At 49.2% G+C, this 21,207-nt stretch overlaps 1 protein-coding gene across 4 annotated transcripts in view; it reads left to right on the top strand.

Annotated features, from left to right (window-relative positions):
• LOC147096735 (echinoderm microtubule-associated protein-like 1) overlaps positions 1 to 21,207 on the top strand; it is a 109,690-nt gene that overhangs the window by 41,329 nt on the left and 47,154 nt on the right. For all 4 annotated transcript variants that reach the window (XM_085973345.1, XM_085973343.1, XM_085973347.1 and 1 more), the window contains 6 exons: positions 3,379 to 3,407; positions 6,973 to 7,102; positions 9,038 to 9,187; positions 11,926 to 11,995; positions 16,198 to 16,308; positions 17,365 to 17,460. In XM_085973345.1, the coding sequence (XP_085829471.1) occupies positions 3,379 to 3,407; positions 6,973 to 7,102; positions 9,038 to 9,187; positions 11,926 to 11,995; positions 16,198 to 16,308; positions 17,365 to 17,460 (586 nt within the window). The remainder of the gene's footprint in view (positions 1 to 3,378; positions 3,408 to 6,972; positions 7,103 to 9,037; positions 9,188 to 11,925; positions 11,996 to 16,197; positions 16,309 to 17,364; positions 17,461 to 21,207) is intronic.

The raw sequence follows: 21,207 nt of genomic DNA, 5'->3' as shown, positions 1-21,207 counted from the left end.
GTGAGGCTTTAATTATGAACAAGTACTGCGAAAAAGAAACAACAAGCAGCTGACTCCCTTTTTAAAAAAAAAAAAAAAAATTAAAATTTTGTGGGTAGATTGGTAGTGTTATTGTGGGAAATAAATTGACGGCATTGATAATTAGTAATGACTGTTTGTTTCAGTATCTACTTCCATATCGAGCATATTTGTGCAGCACTGTTCGTCACCCAGAACTGTGTAGGCAGAGTTTACCACTCTGGGAGGGCTCTTTTCCAACGAGCCGCCCACGAAACCATAGCCGTGTCCATCGCCCAATGAGCCTACTGTGTCTGTGCTAGCTCTTTGCTAGAGCGGTTCCGAACTAACCCCATTGCTCTGCTCTCTTTTTTCCATATCCCTGTTTCTTTTGCCACTTCAAATATCTATCCAATTTTCCCTTGAAAGATCGATGGTCTGTGCCTCAGCAACTTGCATTTGTATAGCGCCTTTTTAACCGTAGTAAAACGTCCCAAGGTGGTTCAACAGAGCGTAATCAGACAAAAATTAACTTCAGGCAATATTGGGACAGGTGACCAAAAGCTTGGTCACAGAGGTAGGTTTTAAGGAGTGTCTTGGAGGAGGAGAGAGGCGGACAGGTTTGGGTAGTGAATTCCAGAGCTTGGAGCTTATACAGCTGAAGACACGACCGTCAAGGGTGGGGCGAAGGGAGTGGGGGAGGCACGAGTTGGAATGCAGAGTTCAACCATTCCCTGTGGCAAACTATTCTGTGCTCCAACAACCCTTTTTTTTTAAAAAAACACCAAGTACTGTAAGTACATTTCTCTGCTCCTGTGGAATTTGTATTGTAGCCCTTTCTTTCATCCACTGTGCTTTAGGAGCACTGTGATGTTATGTGACGGAGCTGAATCCACATTCTGGCTCAAGGTGTGCCCCTCTCCCCACAGGTACAAGCAGTGCTCAGAGACTGGTTCCTGCTGCCACAGTCCCATAGCCACATTATTGACCCCAGAGGGTTTCCCTGTTTCTAACGTTTGATGCTGTTAAGGGGGAAGCTAGATAAGTACGTGAGGATAAAGGAACGGAAGGATATGGAGTGAGAGGAGACTCGTAAGAACATCAGGAGCAGGAGTTGTAATGTTGACTTTATGACTGGGGGAGGTTTTAGTGGAAGATTTATTTTCTGAGGTGGTTTTAATTTGGAATTGGTTTTTCCCTCGTGCCTGCTCTGCCATTCAATAAGATCATGGCTGACCTACGTCAACTCCACTTTCCCACCCTATCCCTTGATTCCCTTTGTATCTAAAACTCTATCGCGCTCCGTCTTGAATATACTCTGACTGAGCATCCACAGCCCTCTGAGGCAGAGAATTACCATGCAAGTGCGGCCTGATTTGTGCACAGGCTCCCGAATTGCCCAAGGGGTAGAGGCTCATGTGGAGCATAACCACCAGAATAGACCTGTTGGGCTGAATGGCCTGTTTCTTTGCTGTGCATTCTATGTAAATGTTTAATGGGTGGCGAAAGAGTACTTTAGCTTTCTGGAGTCTCGCCATCATCCTCACTGAAGACTTGAGAGTCATCATGCCATTCCCTACGCTAACTCTTTTTCAGAAATCTCAAATGCAGCTGTTTATCTCCCTCAGTTCTTCCCTTCTTCCAAAAAAATCTCCGAACTTTTAAAATCCAAGCTTGGTATAACCTAAACCATTCCTTGAGCTTATCTTGCATTCTACTCTTGTTCAACAGCTGGCTTTGGCCCATTGCTGAGGTTCATCAATTTAAAACAAGTTCGAACCACCCCTCTTTCTCCCACCCCCCCCACCCACCCCCCCACCAAAATAATGGTTTCCCATTCTCCCTACAACATGGTCAGACTAAAAGACGCGCCTTTAGCTGGCTAATATGATTCAGTGTGTGTGTGTGTGTGGCTAAGGGAAAGGGAAATCTGTCCTGATTAGCAGGTGGTTTAAGTCATGGTTTGTCGACCTGTGACAAAGGGCTGACGATGCAATCTTTGTGCCGTCCCGCTCAGAATACAGCTCCTAGGGCAGTTTGTGTGCCTGTGCACAAATCGGGCTGGACTTGCATGGTAATGAATGGCCAACTCCTTTCTGACTCTTTTAAATATTGCTGCCAGCACATGGCTCATGATGTGGTGGGGCAGCTAGTTACTAGCTGCTGGCGTATAGAGAGTCAAAGGAGTTTTTTGGTGAAGGAAGAAGTGAGACCCAGTGAAATCCTCCTTTTTTTGAGGCCCAATTGTTTGACTACAAGTAAGCTGAGTGACTTCTGTACTGATTTTCAAAGTGCTCAAGAACTCAACTTTGCTTCTGAACTCCAGGTTGTTGGGGCTGGGGGGAGTCGCAGAGGTAGCAATGGGGAGGGGGTCCATAAGAAAGAACTTGCATTTATATAGCACCTTTCACAACCTCCGGACGTCCTAAAGTGCTTTACAGCCAATGAAGTACTTTAAGTGTAGTCACTGTTGTAATGTAGGAAACGCAGCAGCCAATTTGTGCACAGCAAGCTCCCACAAACAGCCATGAGACAGTCACCAGGTGATTTTGTCTTAGTGCTATTGGTGGAGGGATAAATATTGGCCCAGGACACCGGGGAGAACTCCCCTGCTCTTCTTCAAAATAGTGTTTTACATCCACCTGAGATGGCAGACGGGTCCTCTGTTTATCGTCTGATCTGGAAAAATGGCACTTCCAACAGTGCAGCGCTCCTTCAGTACTGCGCCGGGAGTGTCGGCCTAGATTCTGTGCTCAAGTCTCTGAAGTTGAACTTGAGCCCATACATAACCTTCTAATTCGGCGGTGAGTGCTACCACAGAGCCACGGCTAATGCCTCAAAGAACACACAGAGGTCTGGTCAGGCTGTTGGGGGTTTGCAGAGGTAGCAGTAGGGGAGGGGGACCATTAGCCTTTGTGAAGCGAGGTGGCAGCAGGAAGAGAGGTCCAGTGTCGGTCTTTTTTGTTTCTGTAGCACCAAAAATGGGTGTGCTCTGGAGAACCGTGCCGCCTATCCTTGAAGCACCAACTGGGAGGTCTTGTTGAGCGAGTTGCTTTGCCTCCGATCTTGGAGACCAACTTTGGAGGACTCCCAAGGCAAGGAAAATAAATAGAAAAGTTTGATCATGACAAAAGCGTGATCGCAATAGCTGCGACTGCAGAGCATGGCCAGAGGTAAACCTAGCTTGATGGAAGCGTGTGCCTATGCAAGACTTTTAATATTATAGACAAGAAGTTGTTGTACAACCAAAATATTCTTGCAAATCCTTCAGGATTCCTGCTGAAATGATTCACCTCAAAGGAATTGACTGCACTCTTTTTTGAAATAAGATGCATTTTTGCCTGGGCATCTCTTAATTGTTTTCTATTTCCTTTTTTATAGTAAACAGAAGGACTTCATCTTCAGTGCGGGTGAGTGAGACTTTTGTATCTTCAGTTGCCTCCTTGTGAGTGCATGGAAGCAGAGTGCTGAAAGTAAAATCTGCAACAGAGATGGGTACAGGTTAGAATGCCAAGTTAGGGCTATTAAGATGTATCTAATCGCAGATCTCCGAATACAGCAACCGCCTGAAGGAATAGTGGTGCTCAACACAAAACATAAGAACCAGGAGCAGGAGAAGCCATTCAGCCCCTCGATACCTGCTCCGTCATTCAGTAAGACCATGGCTAATCTTTCGACCTTAACTCCACCTTCCCCATATCCCTTGGTTCCCTTTTAATATCCAGAAATCTATCGATCTCTGTGCTCAGTCGTTGAGTATATTCAAGACCATGAGCAGCGAGTTGTCATGCACTACCCGAAAGGGTGGTGGAAGCAGATTCAATTGTAACTTTCAAAATTCAATTCAATTTTATTTGCCATATGTAACCAGTACTAGTACAAGTACAATGGAATGCTTACTCCCCGTCGGGACACGTCAGCTATTCTTACAGCGCCGTGTTCAGAAAGTCAATTCAATGGCTTCCCGTGGCAGTGGGAGCACGATGTCCCTCAGCCGCTCCATCCTCCTCGTCACCGCGGCCTGCTCCTCACTGTTGCCGGCTCCACGTGTGGTGGCCTGCTTCTCCCGCTCACGATCCGACCTCTGGCCGCCATGCCCAGCTCCCCTACTCCCAGTCGGACTGCGAGCTTCCCGCCATGGAGCTGCCGGCCGACGTGCTGCAGCGGGTCGTCGTGGCTGCTGCTGCTGCTGCTCGTTGCGCTGCGTTGCCTCCGCCCGACTCGCCGAACACATTGTCGGGATGTGAATGCTCCGGTCGCCGCGGCCTCCTCCTCACCGTCGCCGGCTCCACGGTCTGACAGCCCGGGGCCTGCTTCTCCCGCTCACGGTCCGGCCTCTGGCAGCCATGCTCGGCTCCCCTCCTCCCAGTCGGAATGCCTTCCCGCCGAGGAGCTGCCGGCTGACGTGCTCCAGCGGGTCGTCGTGGCTGCTGCTGCTCGCCGCGCTGCGCTGCCTCCGCCCGACTCGCCGAACACTTCGCTCCGGTTGTGGGACTTGGAAGGGGAAAAATTTGCAGGGCTATTGGGGAAGTGGGACTAATTGGACAGCTCTTTCAGATCCGGCACAGACCTGTTGGGCCGAATGGCCTCCTTGCGTGCTGTACCATTCTGAGGAATTACAAGTCCGTCACTAAGCAGAAGGCTACTTAGGAACAGTTCATGAATATTACATTGGATGAGCTTTTAACTAATGGATCTCGCGTCAATAGGAAGTCAATTACTAAGTGGAATGGACAAATGTTAAGACAAGAAGGCCTCTGTCCCTCCCTCTGGCAAAGCATTCCTTGCTCCAACAACCTTCCGCATAAAGAACTTTCTCCTAACCCCTCTCGTTCTTTTAGTGACCATTTTAAATCAATCCTGCATCATTAATTCACCAACCAGAGGAAATGGCTTCTTACCAATGGCTTCTTACCAACCTATCAAAGCTCTTATTTTTAAAAACCTCTTATTAAATCCCCTCGTGGCGGCCTCCTGCTGCAGTGATGGTTGATATTTGGTGGATGACTCTACGGAAGGGCTTGCATAAGCCAGAATTTTATTAACCCTTGCCGCCCAAACTGAATTGCTTCCAAACTTTCTAGGGTGCACTCTGCTTGAGACCATTTGTGGAAAATGATTTTGAGGTGTGATTATTAGATTTATACTGCACGAGCCTTGTTGGGGTGCTCGCTACATGCAATGTCCGCTTAAAGCCCCGCCATGCTTTCACTTCACTGATCACTCTGGCTGCTCACCAAGCTGACAGTATTGGCTTTGACAGGAGTGCTGGCTGCAGCAGATACGGTCAATAAAATCCCGCTGCGACCTGGATCAATCGTGGAAATTGCTTGAGGCAATTCCCATCCAGGTCCCTGGTGGACGGTGCATATAAATTGGACCGTTTAATGCAAACAGACACAGTACTGGTTCATTATCTGAGCATCTAGTCTTCTGTTTGCATGATTTTCCCGAAATGGCTCGAGGACCATGAAATACTGAAATTCGGAAAGAATTCTTGCATTTCTATAGCGCCTTTCACAGCCTCCGGGCGTCCCAAAGTGCTTTATAGCCAATGAAGTGCTTTTGAAGTGTTGTAATGTAGGAAATTCAACAGGTCATACAAGAGCATTTCAACTTGCTGAAACCTGTAACTGTTCGCTTTGCACAATCACAGTTCTCCTCCCCTTCAAAACTACCATAAACGCCCCGATTTTAAAATTCTCATCCTTTGGTTTTTAAATCCCTCCATGGCCTTGCCCCCCCCTCCCCCCCTCCCTATCTAGGTAACCTCCTCCAGCCCCTACAACCCTCCCCAGAGATCTCTGCGCTCCTCCAATTTTGGCCTCTTGAGCATCCCCCGATTTTAATCGCTCCACCATTGGCGGCCGTGCCTTCAGTTGCCAAGACCCTAAGCTCTGGCCACCTATCCTAATAACTCCTTATGTGGCACGGTGTCAGATTTTTGTCGCGCTTTGTCTGATAACGCTCATGAAGCGCCTTGGGACATTTTTGCTACGTTAAAGGCAAGTTATTGTCATTACACCATCGGCCTCCTCCTTTTAAAATGTCCACTGTTAACCCTGTGTCCTCTCTCTCTCTCTCTGGCTACTATCCCATCTCTAACCTCCTTTTTCTCTCTGAGAATGGTACGCTCAAGGATCTTAATCAACTCCCTGTTCAGCGCGCGCTCTCTTTAATATGGTTTCTGCCATGTTAATGGCACTGAGGCCACTCTGGTCGAAGTGATCAATGACATCCTTTGCGACTATAACCAACTTGGCCTGTGCTACTACTAACCTGAAAAGCTCTCCAGTGGACGATCAGGCAGATTTGGCAGCACTGCTCCTTTTTGATTGATTTGCCCCAATTTCACACCTTCGGTAAAACACTGGCAAATCATTTGACAATCGTTTCTGCTGCATCTGATCGCTAGTGGCTAAAATCCATCATAAATGTCCTCGAGTCTGTCAGTCATCAACCTTCAGTAAACTGGAGGAAATGAGCAGCAAACAAACCCACACAATGGCGCCTAGAATTTCTGTCTTGCTTGTCTTATGTTCCTTGTGATTCTCGCTCGCCCCAATCGGTTCACTGCGCTTCCTGGTGTAGTCTGAGGAGCCACCATCATCACTGCTGCTGTCCGATCGATGAGGGACACCCATCACCTGAAGGACTCCGCCTGTCCTTTCTTTAATCAATGTGTATCTCCAATGGTTTCTGTCTGTTAAGCTCTGATCTCCACATCCCCTAATGTAGGATAATTACAAGACTTGGTATATTCTTCTAACAGCAGCAGCACTAACTTGCATTTCTATAGCCAGTTTAACATTAAAACTTTCCCCAAATTGCTTCAGCGAGTGGGGAAAAGTTAGGAGTAGTGACCAAAACAGCACGGGTGACCAAGCACAGAGCAGGATCGAGCGGGTTTGCGGGACTGGACGGCTGGTCACTGCGTCTCACCCGCTTGTAATGTTTTTGTTCCATGCCTTGCAGAGGAAGGCTATGTGAAGATGTTCCTGCGTGGCCGCCCCATCACTCTGCACATGCCGCAGACATTGACTGGGTCGTACAAGTTGCACGCCGCTGTCGAGTTGCCGGCGCACAAGCTGAAGATGGAATGGGTGTATCCTCCGCACTAGCACATCCACAACAGGCAATCTTTTTGTGACCTTTGCGGTATGTTTCAGGACCAACTGTAGCACTGCACGGAGTGGTTGGTTACTGATTTTAATTTGTGCCCCCCCCCCCACCCCCATTCTGGCGAGTTCCTGAACTTGGCAGCAATATGTGAACGGGTCCAAGATATTCTGCAATTAACGATTCTGGCTCGGTGTGTAAGGGGTCTTTGCTGCTCGCCTCCAGAATAGAGTCTCTTACGAGACCTGGATACCACCTCCAGCACAACAATGCACTGACTTAAAAATAATCTAATTAAAAATGATCTAGTTTGCAATGGGTACCTCGTGGACTTGTACCAAATTGCTCTCCATTTTAATGCTAAATGTTAACCCATAGCATAGAGAGAAGATTGGGATGAGCACATTATGCAGTGAGTTGTGATCTGGAATGCACTGCCTGAAACAGATTCAATAGTAAAGCATGACCTGCATATGAGGACGGTACTGATCATTACTCTAATACAGACTGGGGGAAGTGACTGAACTTCTAAGAGCAGGATTGGAGTCCTCCTATCTGAGGATTTTTAAGTATAAATACCTTTTTCCCCCCCCCCCCTCCAATAATGCTTCGCGCTTTATGCTGAGCATCCTCCGATCTAATCCTCTTCCTAAGATAGTGAGTACCACTCTCGCTAGGTGCTGTGGGAAGGCTCCTGGAGGCCAGGTGCTACCCTAGGGAAGCGAGATGTCCCCCCAGATGATTTCATCTAGGCCTCCCGGTAGCTGCCTCGAGCGATATTCTTGGACAGCTGATTGCTGGCCACCTCCTCGGCACCAGGAGGTTCTTTGCCTGGGAAGTCAAGAAGAGATGGATTAGGAGAAACTCTCGGATAATGTGGCACAGGAAACCCCCACTATCCTGGGTTCCCAGCTAACTCAATTGGCAAACACGGCACCAAAATGCGAGGGTGTACATATCAGGAAAGGATGAACAGGCTGGGTCTCTTTTCTCTTGAAGAAAGAAGGCTGAGGGGTTGACCGAATAGAGGTCTTTAAAATTATGAAAGGTTTTGATAGAGTGGATACAGAGAGAATGTTTCCACTTGTGGGGAAGAGCAAAACTAGAGGCCATCAATATAAGATAGTCACCAAGAAATCCAATAGGGAATTCAGAAGAAACTTCTTTACCCAGAGAGTGGTGAGAATGTGGAACTCGCTTCCACAGGGAGTGGTTGAAGCGAAATAGTATAGATGCATTTAAGGGAAGGCTAGACAAGCGTATGAGAAGGGTTACGCTGATAGATTTAGATGAGGAAAGACCGGAGGAGGCTCGAGTGGTGCATAAATGGCAGCATGGACTGGTTGGGCCGAATGGCCTGTTTCTGCGCTGTATATTCTATGTAATCCTATGTAAGCACCTAATGTACTAAGCCCTTCACATTAGAAGCCCCACTGTTCAGTCCCTCGTCTGCGTTGAGATCGCTGATCTCGGCAGGTGTGTGATGGGGTGCTCCAGTTTGCCTTGGGCCAGTGAGGTTAGAAAAAGCATGCACACTTCTGGTCTCTCCTGGGACGACCGGATCAGACTTGGTCTTGATGCCCCTGTCGTTCGCCGTCACTTAGTGTCTAAGCTCGTACACTAAGGTTTGGCCAGTGTCCATGCATTCCCAGCATGAGTCCGCACCTGCGGGAGAGGAGGAAAAGAAACTTCCCTTACAGTCGCTTGAACAGAATGATCATCGAAATCCCCATTTGCAGGTCATGCTTTTGTTCTTTACGTTTAAGCAGTTTTTAAAAATTAAATGTCACAGGTTTAATTGAGTTTGACCACATATTGATTGCAGATTCTAGTGCACATTGTGCTGTGCACCGTTTGGCTTACAGTCCTCGTGTGTGTGTGTGTGTGTGTGTATATATATGGCCTTAACCAATCCCTCCAGGTATGGTTATCGTGGGCGTGATTGCCGCTCCAACCTTTATCTCCTGCCGACAGGTGAGATTGTTTACTTCATCGCATCGGTCGTTGTGTTGTATAACGTTGAGGAGCAGCTACAGCGTCACTACCTCGGACACAACGACGATGTGAAATGGTGAGTAACACGTCAGTCTCTAGATCAGAGCTCCGTGTAGTGACACCTCATTCTCTAGATTAGTGCTTGATTTAGTAGTGCACCTTCCTCTACCGTAGAATGGTTAACACACCTCTTATTGACAGCAGGGCTAGGTGCAGCCTCCCCCCTTTCTCTAGAGCAGGGCTCGCTGGTCTCCCCCCTTTCTCTAGAGCAGGGCTCGCTGGTCTCCCCCCTTTCTCTAGAGCAGGGCTCGCTGGTCTCCCCCCTTTCTCTAGAGCAGGGCTCGGTGCGGTCTCCCCCCTTTCTCTAGAGCAGGGCTCGCTGGTCTCCCCCCCCCCCTTTCTCTAGAGCAGGGCTCGGTGCGGTCTCCCCCCTTTCTCTAGAGCAGGGCTCGGTGCAGCCTCCCCCCTTTCTCTAGAGCAGGGCTCGGTGAGGTCTCCCCCCTTTCTCTAGAGCAGGGCTCGGTGCGGTCTCCCCCCTTTCTCTAGAGCAGGGCTCGGTGCAGCCTCCCCCCTTTCTCTAGAGCAGGGCTCGGTGAGGTCTCCCCCCTTTCTCTAGAGCAGGGCTCGGTGCGGTCTCCCCCCTTTCTCTAGAGCAGGGCTCGGTGCAGCCTCCCCCCTTTCTCTAGAGCAGGGCTCGGTGAGGTCTCCCCCCTTTCTCTAGAGCAGGGCTCGGTGCGGTCTCCCCCCTTTCTCTAGAGCAGGGCTCGGTGAGGTCTCCCCCCTTTCTCTAGAGCAGGGCTCGGTGCGGTCTCCCCCCTTTCTCTAGAGCAGGGCTCGGTGCAGCCTCCCCCCTTTCTCTAGAGCAGGGCTCGGTGAGGTCTCCCCCCTTTCTCTAGAGCAGGGCTCGGTGCGGTCTCCCCCCTTTCTCTAGAGCAGGGCTCGGTGTGGTCTCCCCCCTTTCTCTAGAGCAGGGCTCGGTGTGGTCTCCCCCCTTTCTCTAGAGCAGGGCTCGCTGGTCTCCCCCCTTTCTCTAGAGCAGGGCTCGCTGGTCTCCCCCCTTTCTCTAGAGCAGGGCTCGCTGGTCTCCCCCCTTTCTCTAGAGCAAGGCTCGGTGCGGTCTCCCCCCTTTCTCTAGAGCAGGGCTCGCTGGTCTCCCCCCTTTCTCTAGAGCAGGGCTCGCTGGTCTCCCCCCTTTCTCTAGAGCAAGGCTCGGTGCGGTCTCCCCCCTTTCTCTAGAGCAGGGCTCGGTGCGGTCTCCCCCCTTTCTCTAGAGCAGGGCTCGGTGCGGTCTCCCCCCTTTCTCTAGAGCAGGGCTCGGTGCGGTCTCCCCCCTTTCTCTAGAGCAGGGCTCGGTGCGGTCTCCCCCCTTTCTCTAGAGCAGGGCTCGGTGCGGTCTCCCCCCCTTTCTTCAATGGCAGCCGGGCCGGTGATTTGATCCCATTTGGTAACCCACTAAAACTTTGCGTCAAGCTCCAGATACTCTGGCCTACTCCTGCTCCCAACACACCGCTGTTATAGTTTACCAAGCTTTCATGTATTAGAAATGTCTAAAGATTTAGTGATGGTGCCGGGCCGGTGGGACACTCTGAGCATCAGCAAGATGACTCTTCAAAGTGAGGCGTGTCAACTACTGACCGAAGGACATCTAGTCTGGAAGTAATTGAGCGGGTCAAGGAAAGAAGATGGCAGGTGTACAAGTTTTTCATTTGCATGGGGAAAGTTGGGTAGCCAGTGGTTGCTAGTCAGTCATTTGCAGCAACATTATTCCAGAGAATTTGTTGAACTCCAGGAGATTTGTTGGGGTAAATATGGTAATAGTAGCCAGGGCCAGAGTGTCACAGGCCAGGTCTTGCGGCACTGGCGTCCCTCGCTCCTTGCTCGTTCTGTGTTTCTCTGCTGTTCCTGCTCGACCGGTTCAGCCTCGCAGCATGTGGACACCATGCGTTGACTGTGCTGATCCCGTACTCACTTCAACTCAGTGACCACTTTGTGCGCCCATTACTGTCTGAGCAAAATCTGGCTGCTCCAGGAGCAAACCTGAGCTCCCAGTGAGGACATTCCCAGGATTCCTTCAGCAATGTGAAGCTGCAACAAACCACTTACATTTCCCTGGTTGGTGACTTTTTTTCTCTCTCTCTCTCTCTCTCTCTCTCTCTCTCTCTCTTTCTCTTTCTCCCCCCCTCCCTCTCTCTCTCTCTCTCTCCTCCTCCTCTCTCTCTCTCTCTCTCTCCTCTCTCTCTCTCTTTCTCCCCCCCTCCTTTTCTCTCTCTCTCTCTCTCTCTCTCTCCCTCTCTCTCTCTCCTCCCTCCCTCTCTCTCTCTCTCTCTCATCTTCTCTCTCTCTCTCTCTCCTCCTCCTCTCTCTCTCTCTCTCTCTCTCTCTCTCCTCTCTTGTCTCTCTCTCTCTCTCCTCTCTCTCTTGTCTCTCTCTCTCTCTCTCTTTCTCCCCCCCCTCCTTTTCTCTCTCTCTCTCTCCTCCTCTCTCTCTCCTCCTCTCTCTCTCTCTCTCTCCTCTCTCTCTCTTGTCTCTCTCTCTCTCTCTCTCTCTCTCTTCCACCCCCCCCCCCCCCCGTCTCCTATGGATAGCCAAACATTGTCATGTAAGGACACCAAAAAAGGGAAAGGAAATAAAATGTGGTGAAACACATGAATGTTCCATAGAATAGAATGTTGTGTAACTGGTGGGGCCTCTTGGTTGTTATGACAGTGCCCTCTCTCCCGCCTCCGAGCCTTATTTTGGTCCTAGTGCTATTTTTGAAGAGGAACAAAAGGCCAACATGGTGACTCATCTGTCTTTTCCTAATCTCTTACTCAGCCTTGCAGTACATCCCGACAGAGTCACCATGGCAACAGGGCAGGTGGCAGGAACCACAAAAGATGGAAAGGTATGATATATATTCAAATTTTAGTTTTAATTAGTCAAATGCAGAAGGTAAATTTGCCTTTTTTTCCATTTTCTCCCATATGTCATGCCCCAGACAAAGGGCCTATTCTCTGTCTCTAGCTGCTGTGGTAAGGGAGGGGACAGAACAAGCCGCAGTGTCTCTTGGTATCCTGTCCAAGAGCAGCAGAAACATGGGAGCAGGTGGCTGGGGATAGTCGCTTGGTTGGTGGATTGTGTAAGGCAGAAGGAAAGGTGGAAATTCTCGAGCAGCAAACCGTTGACGCTGCGTTGATTGATTAGTTCCTTCAAAAAAGGAATCCGGGATTGGAGTTCAAGATGACGAGGGCAGTTACAGGCTCGGCTCATCCACTGGGCCGATTGGTCCTCTGTTCCTGGGGTGTGGGCGATGCGATGGAGGGTTTGTCTGGAGGGGCAGCAGACAAGGATTGAAAAGTGCCGCTGTGAGGATGGATAAATGTTCTGCACTTTGGCTTGACTTAGCTTTTTGGGGATCGGGCATTATTTATTCCGCACGTTGGCTGACGAGAATAAATAGATGTGATAGATTGCCTTGGAGGGAGTGCAATGGGCAGGGGAAGTGGGACTAACTGAAGTGCTCCTGCAGAGAGCTGGCACGGGCTCGATGGGCCGAATGGCCTCCTTCTGTGCTGTAGCCATTCTGAGATTCTATGGATGTTTACTAGACTGATTACTGGGATGAGGGGATTGTCCTATGAGGAGAGATGGAGTAGACTAGGCCTATATTCCTTTAGAGTTTAGAAGAATGAGAGGTGATCTCATTGAAACATACAAAATTCTTTCAGGGCTTGACAGGGTAGATGCAGGGAGGATGTTTCCCCTGGCTGGGGAGTCTAGAACCAGGGGTCACAGTCTCAGAATAAGGGGTCGGCCATTTAGGACTGAGATGAGGAGAAATTTCTTCACTCAGAGGGTGGTGAATCTTTGAAATTCTGTACCTCAGAGGGCTGTGGAGGCTCAGTTGTTGAGTATATTCAAGTCAGAGGTCAATAGAATTTTGGATACTAGGGGATATGGGGATAGCGCGGGAAGGTGGAGTTGAGCTACAAGATCAGCCATCAGCGGAGCAGACTCAAGGGGCCAAATGGCCTACTCCTGCTCTTATTTCTTATGTACCCAGCCTGTGGAAGGAACAGGCCTGATGGGCCAAATGGCCTATTTTCGCTCTGTACAGTACTTTTTTTGCAAATAAACTGGAGTCCGAGTAATTGGGAAAAGTAAAGTTTTGATATCGTAGGAATGCACAGACCGGAAGCGATTGTTACGGTCTGTGTCACTGGTCCCAAAATTCACAATGTCAAAACTATTCTCTCTCTCTCTCTCTCTCGTACACCTCAATCACTGCCTCTGCAGAATATCTTACTCGGTGGTTTCTTGAATTTGTTGAACTATTTAGACCTCTGCGGGTAGCCTGTTCCATAGATTGTAGTCGCAATCCTTTTGTGTAAAGGAGCTAAATCTGAATTGTTCACCTTCCCTCTCCCGAGCTCAAGTCCGTGTCCCTGGTTGTCGAGTTTGTGAATCTGGCAAACCTATTGGGCTTCAATTTATCTCGCTGGTTAAGATGGGAAGCTTGGGATGGTTAAGATGTTGTCGACTAACACCTTCTACCTTTTTGAAACCCAACCACCAGCCTGTTTTTGTTGGTCACTGATTGCCTTTTGATACTCGGATTATTTAATTGAATAATCTGCTTGTTTTGTTTTGAAATTAAAAAAAAAGACTTTCATTCATATAGCGCCTTTCACATCCCAACCACTGACTGTCCCAAAGCGCCAATGAGGTACTTTTTGATGTGTGGTCACTGTTGTAATGTGGGAAACGTGGCAACCAATTTGCGCACAGCAAGCTCCCACAAACAACAATGTGATAATGACCAGATAATCACTCAACACGGCCTTTATTTTAAAAAGGGGACCAATTTCAGAAGTTCCCCCCACCCCTGACCATCTATCCTCTTTTTCACCAGTTTATGGTTCCATGGGTGCTGGATGCCCTACCATGTCACCTGAGAGTTGCCATAGACGGTGAGATTTGACGGGCTATTCGACCCATGAAGGGTGCCCAGGCCAGTCCTCGCCAGACATTAACGCACCAGCGTTTCAACAGAGGTCCCTGGCCAGCGATCGAGTGGGAACTCTGGCTGTGTTCCTTTCCCTATCCAGGGTCACTGGGCCCAATTGTAGTACCCCTGTCGCCAAATGTATAAATCAGGTGACGACATAGACCACAGATTGAACCTGGAATCCACTTGGTCTGCGTGGCTCAGCTACTCACTGCTGAGCCTTTAGGAGACTACGGCCTAAAAATTCGGTTGCTTTGCGCCTCCTGTTAGCGCCCCAAAGGGAGCGTGACTCCATTTTTCCCCCTTAAGCTTTTTTCTGCCATATTTTTACACTATCTGTCCCTGTGTGGTTTCAAAGTTCCCGACCATTGCCACAGAAGGCACTATTTTCTCTTTAAAACTGGTGGGCAAGTAGACTGCCAGTGCTGTGACTCTTTCGCTCCTGTATATTCCCCCCCGTTCCATAATGGCACGAGCCAGCTCCTGATGTCGGCATGTGCAGAACTCGAGCCACAATCCTGTAACCTTGGTAATCAGCAGTACAAGCCATTGAACTGCTGCCATGTTGCTTATTCCAACCATTCTGTAATGCCCGAAAGAAAACTGGGGAAGGGGTGCGGGGGGGAGAGGAAAGGGGGAAGAGGGCCTGTTAATTTACTAATTTTTGTTATTCATTCACGAGATGTGGGCATTGCAGGCAAAGCCAGCATTTATTGCCCATTCCTAATCGCCCTTGAGAAGGTGGTGGTGAGCCGCCGCCTTGAACCGCTGCAGTCTGTGTGGTGAAGGTACTCCCACAGTGCTGTTGGGGAGGGAGTTTCAGGATTTTGACCCAGCAACGATGAAGGAATGGCTGATCTATTTCCAAGTCAGGATGGTGTGTGACTTGGAGGGGAACTTGGAGGTGGTGGTTTTCCCATGCACCTGCTGCCCTTGTCCTTCTAGGTGGTAGAGGTCGTGAGTTTGGGAGGTGCTGCCGAAGAAACACTGAATAGATGATCTCTGAATTACAGAAGTGTATAGGGGATCACTTTCTGGCCACATCAGCAACTCCCACAGATGTCTGAATTGTTCTTCTGTTCTGGTTGTCACTGTCAATTCTATTTTTGGAAAAGTACTCATTGCAGACTGATAGGGGTCGATTTTCATTAAGCTGTCGGGAAGGAGGCGGGACTACAACGTTTAGTCCCGCCTACATTGACGTCCGGCCAATCCACGTGATTTTCCCTTGATTGACCTTGTTGAGCCTGCCCAGCGGGCTCAGCAGGTCAATTAAGGGCCACCCGGCAACAGGTGACGTCACAGACTGAAATATGAAATATCAGTGTTTCACAGCTGTTTGAAGCTGTCAAACACTGACAGTCTGACTTCTAACCTGAGTCCTTCTACACAGACTCCGTTAGAACTCTCACCGGCACTAAAAGTTGAAGGCTGTCACTTTTGACAGATCGCGGCCATTCAGCTTTCAGTGCCGGCTGAGTGATGGACTCCCGACGCCTACAGGAAGAAAGGCTGTTAAGGTAAGTACAGGTAATTTAAACTTCTTTACACACTAAACACACTTACCTTTGCACTCATGCACCCATCACTCACCTGAACACCGACATCGCGACCCCTCCAAGTCCTTCAACCCGGCGGCCCGCCTGCTCTAACCTGGCGTGGTTTGGAGCCGTCGGGAATCCCACACGACACCCCTCAAAATAGGGATTAGGCTAAAAACTGCCTGTTAAATACCTGTTAACAGACAGTTAATTGGCACTAATCACTTCCCGCCTCGGGTCCCAGTGCGGGGTGGGTACCCACCTCCTCTGAAACTTGCGTGGAGGCGGGTTTTGGGCGGGATGGTGTCGGGACCCCCCAAATTCGGGATTTTTGCCCCCTGCCCGCCTAAAAGCCCGCCTCACGGCACACTGAAAATCTAGGCCATAACTTCTGTCCCTGGGGAAAGATTTTCTCTGCTCATCAATAAGAGTGGAATCAATAATACTAGCGCAACAACACATTTAGAATTTCACTACAAAGAGCAGGCAGAGGGAATCTTCCTCCTATGTAACGTGACCAGTTTAAAGAGCTTTTTCCCCTTCCCTTTCCTCCGATAGCAACTTCCGCCTCACGTTCGTGTGTGGGACTCTGTGAGCCTGAACACCCTGCACGTGATTGGATTGGGGGTCTTCGATCGAGCCATTTCTTGTGTGTCCTTCTCCAAGTTTGTAAGTCTGCTTTTCATTCTGTTTTTTTTGAATCCATGTGGTGCGTACAGAGGATTTATTCCCGTGTTCCTCACTGGCGCCTTTGTGTATAACTCCTGTGGACTAGGACTAAAAGTTACACGCACACCAACTGAAATCAGAACAGAAGCCACTTTGTAATAAAGAAAGACTTGCATTTCTATAGCGCCTTTCACGACCACCGGACGTCCCAAAGCGCTTTACAGCCAATGAAGTACTTTTTGAAGTGTAGTCACTGTTGTAATGTGGAAAACGCGGCAACCAATTTGCACACAGCAAGCTCCCACAAACAGCAATGTGATAATGACCAGATCATCTGTTTTTGTTATGTTGGTTGAGGGATAAATATTGGCCCCAGGACACCGGGGAGAACTCCCCTGTTCTTCAAAATAGTGCCGTGGGATCTTTTATGTCCACCTGAGAGAGCAGACGGGGCCTCGGTTTAACATCTCATCTCTCAGACGGCACCTCCGACAGTGCAGCGCTCCGTCGGTACCGCACTGGCAGTGTCAGCCTAGCTTTATGCGCTCAAGTCCCTGGTGTATGTCACAAAAGTGGGGTGGGTGGGGAAAAACACTGCTCCTCAACTTCTGGCTTCACTTCAGCCCCATGCTCCTGATCTTTGGATGCCTGGTGGTGGACGGAGGAGCGGGCAAGTCAGAGAGCCTGCTGGTGGGTCTGCTCCAGGACCTGGTCATGGTGGCCATCTGCAGGTCGGTGGGGTGGGTGGGTCGTTCTGCCTCCCATCCGCGGCCCTGGCGAGGGAGCATGCCGTGTCTGCCGGTAGGCTTGAGGCCTTCCGCGACCGATGGGCACCGTAGGGACTGCAGTGTTACACTTAAAATAATATCATTTTATTGCAGTTTATAAGTTTCCTTTGTATTTGTATGGTCATTCTTTTAGTTGAGGCCATCTAAAAAGGAGGCACTTTTGTTTGATTTTTGGCTGACTACTCTTTCTTTCTTGCGCGCTCTCTCCTCTTTGTTGAATTTGGTGAGCCTCGTACACTAACTGATGGCATTTTGTTTCATTTAACAGAATGGAGGAGCTCACCTGTGTGCAGTGGATGATTCCAATGAACACATCCTCTCGGTATGGGACTGGCAGAAAGAGGCAAAGCTGGCTGACGTGAAGGTAGGATGCCATTTTGGCCGGACGGTTTCACCCTGCGATGACTTGTTTTAAAAGCTAATCTCGGAGAACGGGCTAATCCCCAAAGCAGCTCCTCCCAGAAAGAAAGACTTGCATTTCTATAGCACCTTTCACGACCCCGGGATGTCCCAAAGCTCTTTACAGCCAATGAAGTACTTTTTGAAGAGCAGTCACTATTGTAATGTAGGAAACACGGCAGCCAATTTGCGCACAGCAAGCTCCCACAAGCAGCAATATGATTTTACAAAAAATGCAGTGAATGTTGGAACTCTAAGTGCACCGTAGGTTCTTTGAGTTTTTGTCAGAACTTGTGTTTCAGGTAGAGACTCTTGATTTAAAACTGATGAGGGTCTCTGTCTGAAACATTAGCCCCCATCCTTTCTATTTTCAGAAGCTGCGGACTTACTGTGCATTTCCAGCAAAATCTCCCGGACAGCCACTGATGCTCCTCCATAATTGTTAAAAGTAAATGATCTGCCGAGGTGTGACATCCCATGACGATCAGCCATTTTTTTTTGGTGCTTTGCACAGCAAAGAAAAAAGACTTGCATTTCTACAGCACCTTTCATGACCTCCGGATGTCCCAACGCATTTTACAGCCCTCTCAGGTGGAAGTATGTTCCCCTCCAAGTCACACACCGTCCTGACTTGGGAATATATCGGCCGATCCTTCATCGTCGCTGGGTCAAAATCCTGGAACTCCCTCCCTAACAGCGCTGTGAGAGCACCTTCACCACACGGACTGCAGCAGTTCAAGAAGGCAGCTCACCACCACCTTCTCATGGGCAATTAGGGATGGGCAATAAATGCCAGCGACGCCCACATCCCATAAAAACGATTAAAAAAAATCAGCCAATGAAGTACTTTTGAAGTGTGGTCACTGTTGTAATGTAGGAAACGCAGCAGCCAATTTGTACACGGCAAGCTCCCACAAACAGCAATGAGATAATCTCTTCTCCTGGGTGTCTTGACCGATTTATTTATCCCTCAATCAACATCACTAAAACAGATGATCCGGTCATTATCACGTTGCTGTTTGTGGGAGCTTGCTGTGCACAAATTGGCTGCCGCATTTCCCACATTACAACAGTGACTACACTTCAAAAAGTACTTTGTTGGCTGTAAAGCGTCTTGGGGCGTCCGGTGGTCGTGAAAGGCGCTGTATAATTACAAGTCTTTCTTTTCTTTAAGTATTGTGGGCACGGGGTAGAACTGAAGCCTCTCCGCCCGGTTACATGGTGTTCTGTCGCCCAAAGGCACAGCTGCTCCTTTGGGTGGCAGGGACCAGTGTTTCCCACCTTGAATTGTGCAGCTGAATGGTCAGATCTTCTAGTGAACTATTTTATTTCTCTCGAAGCTGGGTTTTGTTGAAAGTAGTTTATAAAAAAAAAAAAGTGCATGTATAAAGCGCTTTACAGCAATTGAAGTGCAGTGGTTGGTCAGGCAAAGCAAATCTCGTCAAGGAATTGGAGAATATTCAGACACAACTTTGTGTTGCCGTGGTTTCCAGCAAAGAGAAAATACCAACATGCTGGCTCGCAAAGAAAGACTTGTATTTCTACAGTACTTTTCCCAACCTCTGCACATCCCAAAGTGCTTCACAGCCAGGAGAGTACTTTTGAAATGTAGTCATTGTTGTAATGTAAGAAACACAGCAAGCTCCCACGCAAATCATTGAGATAATGACCAGATATTCAGTTCTTTTAGTGATGTTGATTGAGGGATAAATATTGGCCCCAGGACACCGGGGGAGAACTCCCCCTGCTCTTCTTCGAAATAGTGCCACAGGATCTTTTACGTCCACCTGAGAGAGCAGACGGGGGCCTCGTTTTAACATCTCATCTGAAAGACGGCACCTCCGACAGTGCAGTGCTCCCTCAGTACTGCACTGGGAGTGTCCGCCTGGATTTTTGTACTCCAATCTCTGGATTGGAACGTGAACCCACGACCTTCTCACTCCGGCGAGAGTGCTGCCCACTGAGCCACGGCTGACACGGAAGGGTTTTTTAACGCATATTAGTAATAGCTTGTTTTCTGATTTGTGTTGGGTAGATAAAACTGAGAATAGGGGGGCTAAATTCGGTTGATTTGCAAATCAACTAGTGCCTGCGCGCGGCGCCGTTAACACCTCCCGTGAAATTCAGCGGGAAGTTAGCGGCGGCACGAACTGTTGTCGTCATCGCCACACCCCGGCTGTAATATTGGGTGGCGCCCCCCCCCCCCCCCGACTTACCACCCAACTTACCACCGGACGCTATGTCCACCGGGGTCAGGGGGGCCTACCTGCAGCCGAGGCGGCGTTAGTTAAAGGGTAGGTGGCGGGCAGCCATTTTTGTTGCTGGCCACCTGCCTCCATTGCTGTCCCCAGCCCCTGTGAAGCCCCCCCTGGCGAGCTACCGGCTGCTCTCCGTGAGCCCGGCACTCCTCTTGAGTACCGGGCTTGTTTGCCAGCACTCCCGATCCCTGGTGTCCCAGCTGGGCACCGGGACGCGCTGTGCCAGGCCTCTCCCCTTTAATAAGGGGAGGAAGGCCTGCAGTACCGCGGCACAACGTGCCGCAGCGCCCCAAGAGGGACGCGGGGTGCTTCCAGTAGCGCTCCTTCTCCCCCTCGGGGCGCTACCTGGGAAAATCAGCCGCAGGGACGCTAAAATTAGCGAAGGTAGCAGTGGGCGCTACCCAATTTTTACCCCAAAGTTTCCAATATTGTCTAGTTTTATGCCTACTATACATTGGCTTTGTTGACTCAACTAAGTGAGTAAATAGCACCGATGCATTCGGACTCCGCATTTTAACCTCTAGTTTGGGATTTTTACAATGGTAAACAGGAAAGCACTCTGCATCTACGGTGACACCGAGAAACAGTGCCACAAGTGATCAATTCTTTTGGTTGGCTTGTGACGTTCCACTTGATCGCCTAAGAAAACCTTGTTATGGCAACCAACTTCAGTCAACCGCATACATGAGAATACTAGAGTGCAGAATAATCAAATGATTAGTCACGGTTTGCCCAGCAGCAAAACCTACTGAACGCAAATAGAGGGAGCTGAGGGAGTTACCAACATACGGAAATAGTGAGCAAAGGTCAGGCCCTTCAATACCCACTCTGTTGTAGCATGCGCTGCCTGACAGGGCAGTGGACACCGATTCAAGTGTAACTTTCAAAAGGGAATTGGATAAATGCTTGAAGGGGAAATAATTGCTGGACTATGGGAGACGAGCAGGACAGTGGGATTAGTGGGATCGCTCTTTCAAAGAGCCAGAGCAGGCACAATGGGCCGAATGGCCTCCTCCTCCTCCTCCTCCTGTGCTGTGTGATTCTGATTCTTTCCATTAGATGGTACAACTTCATTCACCACCGCCCCCAATTTTTGATAAGAGTCTGCAAAGGGATATAGATAGGTTAAGTGAGTGGGCAAAAATTTGGCAGATGGAGTATAATGTGGGAAAATGTGAGGTTATCCACTTTGGAAGGAAGAATGAAAAAGCAAATCATTATTTAAATGGAGCAAGACTACAAAATGCTGCGGTACAAAGGGATCTGGGGGTCCTAGTACATGAAACACAAAGTTAGCATGTGGGTACAGCAAGTAATTAGGAAGGCTAATGGAATGTTAGCCTTTATTGCAAGGGGGGTGGAGTATAAAAGCAGGGAAGTTTTGATGCAACTTTACAGGGTGCTGGTGAGACCGCACCTGGAGTACTGCGTACAGTTTTGGTCTCCATATTTAA

This window comes from Somniosus microcephalus, chromosome 34 (assembly GCF_052327205.1).
Source record: "Somniosus microcephalus isolate GS21.2 chromosome 34, FLI_Smic_1.0, whole genome shotgun sequence".
Lineage (NCBI taxonomy): Eukaryota > Metazoa > Chordata > Chondrichthyes > Squaliformes > Somniosidae > Somniosus > Somniosus microcephalus.
Note: the sequence above shows the minus strand (reverse complement) of the source record. Positions and strands in the feature narration are given on the sequence as shown.